This window comes from Desmodus rotundus, chromosome 4 (assembly GCF_022682495.2).
Source record: "Desmodus rotundus isolate HL8 chromosome 4, HLdesRot8A.1, whole genome shotgun sequence".
NCBI classification, from domain to species: Eukaryota; Metazoa; Chordata; class Mammalia; order Chiroptera; family Phyllostomidae; genus Desmodus; species Desmodus rotundus.
Window position 1 is genome coordinate 172538788 of NC_071390.1, and position 9939 is coordinate 172548726.

At 47.0% G+C, this 9939-nt stretch overlaps 1 protein-coding gene across 1 annotated transcript; it reads right to left on the reverse strand.

Moving 5' to 3' along the window:
• Window positions 1-1603: 1603 nt before the first annotated feature.
• Window positions 1604-1810, reverse strand: LOC112316936 (dolichyl-diphosphooligosaccharide--protein glycosyltransferase subunit 4-like). Its single transcript, XM_024573945.4, has one exon. It carries the CDS (start codon window positions 1803-1805, stop codon window positions 1692-1694), a length of 114 nt encoding a protein of 37 aa, XP_024429713.1. The 5' UTR covers window positions 1806-1810; the 3' UTR covers window positions 1604-1691.
• Between the last annotated feature and the right edge of the window lie 8129 nt (window positions 1811-9939).

The window sequence follows — 9939 nt, forward strand, 5'->3', positions numbered from 1 at the left end:
GGGCGCGCGTCCCCGGATGGGGCTCTCGGGCACGGGGGGCGCGCGCCTAGTGGGCGGGGCAGGCACTGTGGAACATCGGCGGGGCGGGCGCCAGGGGCGTGGCGGGGGAGTCTAGGGGCGGGGCTTTTCGGGAGTGGCGGGCTCACGTGCGCGCGCGAGCCTGCTTGTGCCTTCGGGGCGGGGAGGATGCTATGGAGGCGGGGCGAGCGGTTACGCTCCAGAAGACTGGGTGGTGCTGGCATGAAAGCGAGGTTGTGGCCAGGACTCAGGGGTGTGGCGTTGTGCGCGTGCAAGTGAGGTCAGGGGCAGAGAGTCGGGACTCTCGAACTGGCGCTCAAAGAGGGGCGGGGTTTAGGTATGATGTAAACGAGGGCCGGTGCGGAGGCGGGGCCCCAGGAACACCGGGAAACTGGAAGGTGCACTTGACTTCTCCGCGGAGGAGTAATGTAGGAGTGAAGCTCCTATTGAGTTTTATAAAAAATACCTACCCTTTTCCTCCAATTTTTTAAAACTTGCATCTGATCCAAGGGTGTAACGTTGTAGGACAGTTAACTCAAATAATGTTTTTGAAGATAGGAGCTTTGTGAATTGTGCTCAATGTTTTAATATATTTTTCTTTTTAAAAGGGGGTTTGAAATACTTGGTTATGAAAAAGTACATGGTTAAAGAAAAAGAAAAAGTACACGGTTGAATCCTTCCTAGAGAAACTGCAGAAGTTCAAGGAGGGCTGCACGAAAGCCATGCTAGAGGTTATACTTGATCTGAGTTACAGCTGTATCTTTGATTTTAGCTCAGGGCGTGGGGGCGGGCGTGGGGGCGGGCGTGGGGGCAAAGTCTCCACCTTGGTCTCATCGCAGAAGGGAGAGCCTATTTCACTCTCCAACAGCCGGACACAGCAGAGTTGGCTGTATTTTTTTCTTTTTTCGGGGGGGGACACACAAAAAATCTATGTTTTCATATTGGGGAGAGGGAGTAGAAAAGAAAGCCCCTATAGTGGGCCCTACTCAGTGGCAGCTTCTTGTTCCACAGAGTTAAGGAAGACGTTGAGGAAAATAAAAGTTGTTTGGAAAAATCCGGGTGTAGTGTTGTATCCCGAACGCGAGCAGAAAATCAAATGGAGACGTGTGGAGTGCACTTAGATGGTACTTTATTTTTTTACCTGCGCAGGGGCGAACTCCCAGGGTGCCGGTTAAGGCTGCAAAGGGGAGTCGCGCCAAACGCTTACAGGCTAGCTCTTTTATACGCGCGAAACAAGCAAGGAAGCAAGCTACAAAAGCGGGGGTTGCTGTTATCTCTGCATAGCTCTTGGTCCTGGAGGGACATTAACCAGATGTTAAAATCTTCTTTTGAACCCCTGTCTCCTGTGATAAGAACCATTTGTCTTACCTAATTGGTACCCTCAGTTCAACCTAAGATGCGACTGGCGCCTCAAACTCAGGATGAGCCCTCAAATCCCTGCAAATCATGACTGACAATGTTGTTTCTCTTCCCCATCCATTCTAGTGACCTTTAAGAGGTTTTCTGTTTAGCAATGGTTATAATTGCCTAGCCCTCTTTCCTAGCTCTCAACATGTAGTTGCTTTACATGTTGTGATGTGCAGACGGGATGAAGTGAAGTGTGAAGGCCCCTCACACCCTCCACCTTGCCTCAGACTATTTCCCGGAACCCTGAGGCGGAGAAAGCGCCACTTTCATTCCTGCTTCTTGGGATTGTTCGCGGCCACGTAGTGATAGAGAACGTCAAGTAGGAAGAGCGACACGGCCAGCACGTTGGCGAAAACGGCGAGCTGCACGTCTGTAATCATCCTGACCAACGGGGCTCGGCTCCGACGCAGTCTGCGCACCAGCTTGCGGTAGGAGCTGACTGTCTTTTTCTTTTCAGGCTGGAAGAGTTGGGGATGATAACTCCTCCTTGGCTTGCACCTCCTTCAGATGGTTAAAGCAAAGTTGCATCAGAAACTCAATAAACTCTCCAAAATTCATTTATATGAACTTCAAAAAGAGAGGAATCTTTGTATTTACTTTATTGCTCTTTTCTTGTTTCAACAAGATCAAGCTGCAGTTTCCACCACCCAAAATTAAGTGCTAAAACCTGTCCCCCAAAGCTTGTGTGTGAATGGAGGGGGTGCTGTGCGCCTTCAGAGGCAACCGTGATGCGGAGCTGTGGTCCCTGTTCCTGTGTGCCTGCGTCTGGTTCCTTTGTTTGCTCTGCTGCTCCTGCGAGGAATAGCGCGCTTCCTGGCACATCCTCATTTACTTCTTTGGTTCGAGGACCACAGCATTTACATTTTCGTGCGCCTAATGGGAGACTGGAGAAATAAATTTCACAGCCCCCCCACAACTTTTGTCCTTTCTGAACTGTATTATTGACCACTTTAAGATGTGAGGTTTAGTCATCCATCAAACTCGAAATGCAAAGTGTTTACTATGTTTTTCTGTTAGAAACTGTGAAATACAACAGAATTTGTGTCAAAGAGTATGATCTAGTAGAGATCAGATATATGGTAGTTGTAAAGAGATAAAAGTCAACAATGTTCGTGCAGTTATATGTGCATATGCTTCAGTTCCTCTGCCCCCTTCTCTGCTTGACCGAGACTTTGGTCCGAGGCCATGTCCTCCGGGAAACCTTCACTGACACTCCACATCTGGGTATTGTGCCCTCCCTTTGCTCCCAAAGCAGCCTGTCTCAAAATGCTGAACACCTGTGTGCTCACTGCTGGTTGCCCTGAGGCATCTTGGGAGCCATGACTTTCATCTCTGGGTTTCTAGTGCCTAAGTCTAGTCTAGACTGCGGCTGGCACATACACAGTTGTTCATAAAATGTTTGAACGGATGCATGATCAAGGCCTAGTGGATGTAACATTGACAACTAAAGTACAGGATAGGTCCCACTTGTGTCCTTTAGGTAATAAATGCAAAGTGTTAAAAAGCGTGAGGTGAACCAGTAGAAGGAGAAGGATGCAGATAATTGAGGACCTCAGGATATGGAGGCGTGTGTGGGAGGGTGTTGGCTTGGCTTGGGGTGGAGGGATCAGGAATAAACAGTAGTTATAAAAGACAGTGATGCTGGATTAAAGAGCATCTTGAAAGGCTGGAAGAGTTTATTATTGATGCGGGACTCAACACGGACTCAATGCTGTTCCTTGTAGAAGCGGGAGGAAGTAAAAAGCTCTGCTTTAATATGACTGATAGAGATTGGAGTGAAGGGTGGAGAAAGACTGATGAGTATAGGAGAAAGCTGTGTTTCCGTGGAAACCTATGCCTTGTCCAGAGAGATTGTGAGGGGACTTCTCTGGGTTATCTGATTCAGATTCCACGGAAAATCCTTCCCAACTCTGTAAATTGGTATGCGGTGCAATACAAGCCTAATCTGTAGATATGCAAATTATGTCCTGGTCAGTAGAAGTTGGATTGACAGCTCTCTACTGTGGAAAAGCCAGTTTGTCTCCATTTGCACATTCGTGTTAGTGTGCCTGACCTATAAACATCTGGGTTCTCAGAGTTCTCTTTTGAACCAGGTGTAACAACTATCTGTTTCAGAAGTTAAAGAAAATCTCCAACATGTATTCATTTTTACATCTGTAGGAAAGTCACGATTTAAACTTTTGGGGAAAATTCTCCTTTAGCAGCGGGTAAGCTGTCTGGCGGCATGCGTTTCTGATGGAACTTGCTAGATGACTCCGTCTGGGAAATGAAAAGCAGAATCAGTGAGAGAGAGTTTGTGGATGTGGAAGAACACACATCATGACCCTGTTTAGGGCCCTGGCACTCCCTTCTTGCTTAGGGAAGGAGAAGCTGTGAAGGTGATGGGTGATGGGGAGTTTAATTAGAAATGTTGACTCGGAAGTAACACGGACCATTGAAGGGAAAGCAGGTGGATAAAATGTCCAGTGAGAGCTTCAGGTGACGATGCAGACGCAGACTTTACAGGGTGAGTTCAATAGCCAGGAGTCTGATGTTTCCCCAAAGGAGCCATCACAGAGAAAGAGGAGCAAAGAGACAGGACAGAGCCTGTGGAAGACAACCTCTGTCAGGAGACGGAAGCACCTGAAAAAGAGGCAAAGTAAGGGGCAGTCAGAGGGGCAAGAAGAGACCTAATTATATGAGCATCGATGAGTAACAGTCATTTAGCACTTCCTGGGTCACCAGAATTTCCCAAAAGGTCTCTAAGGGTTATCAAAATCAACCAGTTTCGTAAGGTGAAAATTATAGTGCATTAATTTAGTCACCAAGTATTATAAAGTGCCTATTACACTGTATGCACTGTTCTAGGTTCTGCGGACACAGAATGGAACAAAATCTCTTCCCTTGTATAACTTACCTTTGAAGGAGGATGGGTGACAGACAATAAAGTAAATAAATAAAATAGATAGTACGTCAATGGTGACAAGTGCTATGAAGAAAAATAAAGTAGGAAAGAGGGACAGGGCTGAGTGGAAACAAAAGTGACTTTGATTGAGTGTCAGGCCGCACTGAAAGGTACCATTTGAGGAAACACCTGAAGGAAGCCAAGGGGTGAGTGTGACAGAAATCTGGGAGCATCGTTTCTGGCAGAGCAAACAGCAAGTGCAAAGGCCCTGTGGCAGGGGCCTTCCTGGCATTTTAAAGACACAATAAGGAGGCAAGTGTGAAAAGAGCAGAGAGGTGTAGGACAGGAGTTTCAGGAGATAGCTGGTTGGAAGCAGAGAGACCAGGGCACTCGGCAGACATTGTAGATCTGAACAGCAAGTGACTGGGAAGACCTTCACTCGCTGATTGGGTGAGGATAGAAAAGACCTCTGAAACTGCTCTTGTTGAGGTGAAAAATCTCCCTTGATGGGAGGGTGTGCTGTAGGAACCGAGGGGAAGTAGTGAGGTCAGAGGCAGGTGACTTTATAGGTTTGGGGCAGGAACACACTAGCTTCTCTCCTCCCCATTAAAAAGAATGCAGGCCACGCTGAGAGAAGTGCTCTGACATCAAAGGACTTTGCAGCCAGACAAGGTTGGGAAATGCTGCTTCTTTTTTAAAAAATTCTATTTCTTGATTTGAGAGAAAGGGGGAATGAAGGAGAGAAACATCAATTTGTTGTTCCACTTATTTATGTGTTCATTGGCTGATTCTCATATGTGTCCTGAGCGGGGATCAAACCTGCAACCTTGATGTATTGGGACACTGCTCTAACTAACTGAACTGTCCAGCCAGGGCCGGGAAATGCTTCTTCTTAATGCAGCTCCCTGGGTATTAGACCTGAACAAATAAATTTATGTGGTGAAGTGTTAATATTTTTTCTTTCCACATTTATTTCTGAACTGTCCCTTACCCTGTACCCCCAGAGAACAATTTTCTCTTCATACAACTTTGGAAATCTCTGGGATACAATATAGCTGCAATGACGCATTCATGGAATTTCACCATTGGAGGCGTATATCACAATTTAAATATGTGTGGGATTAGAGTATTGTGATCAGATTTTTAGTAAAATCTAATATTGAAAAAATATTCCGATATAATTTATTTTAAGCACTAGTTATGCTAAACTGATACTGAAAAATGAGTTAGCATTCTTATCCGAACGACTGAGTTCTTACAGAGGTGGTACTGCAGAGCTGTGGACGAATACGGGCTCCCTTAATAAATGAAGCCCTTTGGTCTCAATAAATGAAGCTGGGTGAACTGGATGTCCGTAAGGGAAAAAGTGATTCTGAACCTTACCTCACGTGAAACACAAGAATCACCACCAACATAGGAGGTGATTTTGAGGTAGGCAAAGATGTCTTGAGTAGGGTACCAAAAAGCACTATGGTAAAGGTTAGTAAATTCAACCACATTACAATTAAGAACTTCTGTTCAGGAGAAAGACATTAAAAGAGTGAAAAGGGAAACCAGACCGTGAGAAGAGATATTTGCAATCCATGGAATCAGCAAAGGATTTGTGTTCAGAATCAATGAAGAAATGCCGCCGATCGGTTGCCCACAGACACTACAGTAGGAAGCCGGGTTGGAGAGCCAGACTGCTCGGCTCAAAGCGACCTCACGGTGTGACTTTGGGCACATCACACAATGCTTCTCTTTCTTCGTTTTCCCATCGTAAAAGGAGAACAATAGTATACCCACCTCCGAGGGCTGATGTGAGAACTAAAAAACCAACACAGATAAAACACTTTGAGTAGAGTGTTGTCCATTAAAGGGGTCAACCAAGGTTAGCAGTTCTTCAACGTCCTCTGCTTTTTCAAGGGTGAATGCTTGGTGCAGAGAACTTGGTATACGTTCACCATCGGCGTGACTGTCGCCGATGTACCTGGCATCACATTTCCTATTGCACAAAAACCCCGTGTGTGAGTGTGAGGTGCCACGTTTAACACAACCCACCCTTCCCATCGTAACTGGGAGGCATCTTGCCTACCAGTAACCTACCTGCAGAGATCTTGGCTGTAGTCCCCTCACCTAATAATTTTGACACCTTTATAATACCCTTACATAAAATCACAGCATCAATTGCAAAATTGTGCAGTTTACTGCCTCTACCAGTTTTATATTTGGACAGTTTTCTGGCAGAATTCCTGGAGAACAAGGAATCCCTAAGATTTGGGGCTTAACCTGTGAGTCACTATTCTCCCCTCTGGGTGGCAGGGACTCAAGTGCTAGGTGCCCCACCCTGCCGGGGAAGCATCACCAGGCAGTTTCCTCCAGGGTCTGCCCTGCTTCAGCTGGATTTCATTGGCATCACTGGTGAAACAGAAGCGCTTGTAAAGCCGACGCATCTCTGGGGCCATTCTAGTCGATCCCTCTTTACTCCTGGGAAGGTGGCTGGCCCACAAGTAGGGAATGATCATTAATCACTGGACCCACGCTTCTCAGAATGTGGTTGTGGCCCCGGTGTGGAAGGTTTCCCTGGGGTACTAGTAAAGACTCAGAGCTCCAGGTCTCAGCCCAGGCCCTCTGACTCAGAATCTCAGGGAGTGTGAGCTAGAAGTTTGCACTCTTAAAAAACTTTCCAGGTGAGCCTGAACTTTGAAAGCTCTAGAAATGTATGTTTCTGAGTCCCACAGAATCTCCTTCTAGAGCTGGAAAATCAGCACCCAGCAATTCAAGTGGAATACGGTTTGTGGAAGTGGAGGCCAGTTGAATCCATGCACGAATTGAATTCGAGGACAAGGAGATTTGTGAAGGGCGAGGAAGAATGCCCAAAACGCCGCGAGCACACGACGCGGGCAGTTGCGATTTTCCTGGAGCTGCGGGGGTGTCTTGCCTCGCCCCTGAGTGGTGAAATTCACTCACACACACAAAATGATTCACTTCATTTTTATCCATACGGCCGGTGAACACAAATATAGCTTGAAACTCCTATGTCTTGAGCACTGTTTAAGATCTGGGTTCCCTTCTCATCTGCAGGGAGGGTATCGATCGACCTATCGATTCAGGTAATTCTGTACTTACATCAGGACCCTCGGGCAGAAGGTCCTCCTAAGCCAGAAATTCTCAACCTTTTTTATCTGATAGCACACGTAAACTAATTACTAACTCTTCAGCACACCAAAAAAAAGTATATTTTTTGCCAATCTGGCAAAAAAAGTAGGTATAATTTTGATTCACTCACACCAGGCAGCTATTGTTGTCATGTTTGCATTTGACAATCTGAGGGAAAAGAGGTCAGTGCCCCTGATGTTTCAGGTGTTCTTGGGGCACACCTGTTGAAAACGCAGTCTCAAGGTAATGAATTAACGCCGCGGTCCTGCTGTGGTCATTCTTGGCGCCATTCACTCACCACTGCGACTGGGTGGTCTACACTACCTAACCTGAAGTACGTAGAATTGCTCAAGGGCCTTGTAAAAATGCAATGCCTGAGATTCTGCATTTCTAATAAGTTGTCTGGTGATGCCGAGGATGCTGGTCCATGAACCACAATGAGTAAATCCTTTTTTTTTTTTTAAGAATTTTAAAACAGGGTCAAGAGAACAGAAATCAGTTATCTGCCCTTTCCTGTGGCAGGCGGACCTCCTTCCCCATGGGTTCAAGATGGATGGCTAGGCAGTGAGGAAGGCAGGCCCAGCGCCCAAGCCCTAGGAGCTCATGGAAAGGCCCTGCCAGGCACCAGGGAGGATCAAGTGCAGTCCTTGGGCTGCAGGACTCGATGGCCCCTGGGGCTGCTGCTTCTGGGAACAAGGTTTCCTCTTCCAGAATTGTCATCTGTCTGCAGCAGCTGGCTGGGAAACGGTTCAGAAGGAGTGTGCCTGGGGCTCCCAAAGGCAGCAGCCTCTGACCCTCCCCTTCTGCTTGGCACAAGCCTTCAACACCTCAGGAGGAAAGGGCGTGGCCACAGGGAGCAGCAGGCTTGCATAAAAAGCACCGTCTCATTTCTGAGCTCCCGAGAGGCTTTTCTGGGACTCTGTGGCCCTGGGTGTCTCTGAGTTGGACTGCTGGCCAAGGCGGGTGAACAGCTCTGCTCTCAGCAGCTCCTGGCGTGAATGCCGTGCTGGCTGCCTGTGAATTGTAACAACCCTCTCCCTTCCATACGGACCCAGGTCTCACCTGTGAATCTTTCTGACCAGCGAGTTCTTTTCTGGGGACATAAGTTTGGAATTTTGGTCTGTCTGTCCTCACATGTTTCCTGAACTGGTGACGATGACCATGACTGGCCTTAAACCTCTCTTGAGCCGTCCATGGCTCAGTGGTGTCTGCCTCCCAGGACGGCTGTTTCTCTTTACTTTTCGATTCTTGTCTTAAGCTTTCAGGCCCATTTGAGCGTTCTGTTCCTCTCAGACACCTCTGGTCTTACCACCTTTTTTGGCAGGAGTCTCACCTGGGGCTACCGGCCTCTGCCTCCCAGCTCCCCAGTCATGTAGCCTTAGCAGGGAATCCAGTCCTGCTAAGAACTGAATGTCAGGTTCTTTATACTTGAATGTGTGCCCACATGCCTTTTAAATAAGTTCCTTGCATTCTTCTGCCTCCATGAGCTAAGAGTAAAGAAAACGAGTCCTCTCATTCTCACCACTATCAGGTCCAGGGTCTTCCTCCAGCCATCCCCTGACCTTTATCTTCCTGAGGAATAACCTTCCCAATGCTGTGAATGCCAGTCCTGAGAAATGCTGTAGGGTGCATTTTTTAAATGTTTTTTACCATCAAGGTCTTTAGTGTGTGATAGTGCTCACTTCCTTGTTCAGCAGTTTGTTCTCTATATACACGCAGAGTCAAACTGTTCTTAGTACTGGAGGTTTCAGTGAAACTCCTTTCTCTAATAAAAAATTACTGACTTAAAAAATGAAGTATTATTAGATGCCAATGTGTCAAATGTATGCCTTCTACAATGTATCCTGTTGCAAAATCATGTCTTATTTTGAAAAGTACTTTAATTCCACAATTTGGGTTAATTAAATGTAAGTGCTTAACCTTGCAGGCACGGAGTGGTTTCCGTGGCACCGCCCGCAGACTCAAGTACATCAGTAGTTCCCCAATGCCAACTCTAACCTTTCAGCTGGAGAACTCGGAACACACACGACACACACACACGAGTAGGAATCTACCACCCTCTCCCGCTCCCCCTCACCGGGAGATTCTGATTTAGTTATTTTAACGCTCTCCAGGTAATTTTGGCCATCACCCAGGTTTGGAAACTATTTAGCTGGTTCCTGTGTATCAATCCATTCATCTGTTAGGTAGATAGGTAGCAAACCAAGGCAGGGAGGAGGAGGAAGTGTCTCACCCACTGACTCAGCAGGACTGAGCCTGGTCCATAATCTCGCCAGGTGTTCCAACATCAAAGGAAACACCGTGCTAACACAGGAGGAGGGAAGTCCTTGAAGTTCTATGTATTGTTTCCACTCTCTGGGAGAGAAAGCCTTTGAATCTGTGTATTCATCCCAGGGTCTAGAAGTGGGAAGAGAAGGGGGTCCACAGTGCCCAAAGAAGAAGCCCATAAACCAACTTTGGTTAACAGCCTGCCTCTGGTCACTATGTGTTTT

What these genes read in the sequence shown, in the direction of transcription:
- LOC112316936 (XM_024573945.4), bottom strand. Translation starts at nt 1,805, where the DNA reads ATGATTACAGACGTGCAGCTCGCCGTTTTCGCCAACGTGCTGGCCGTG.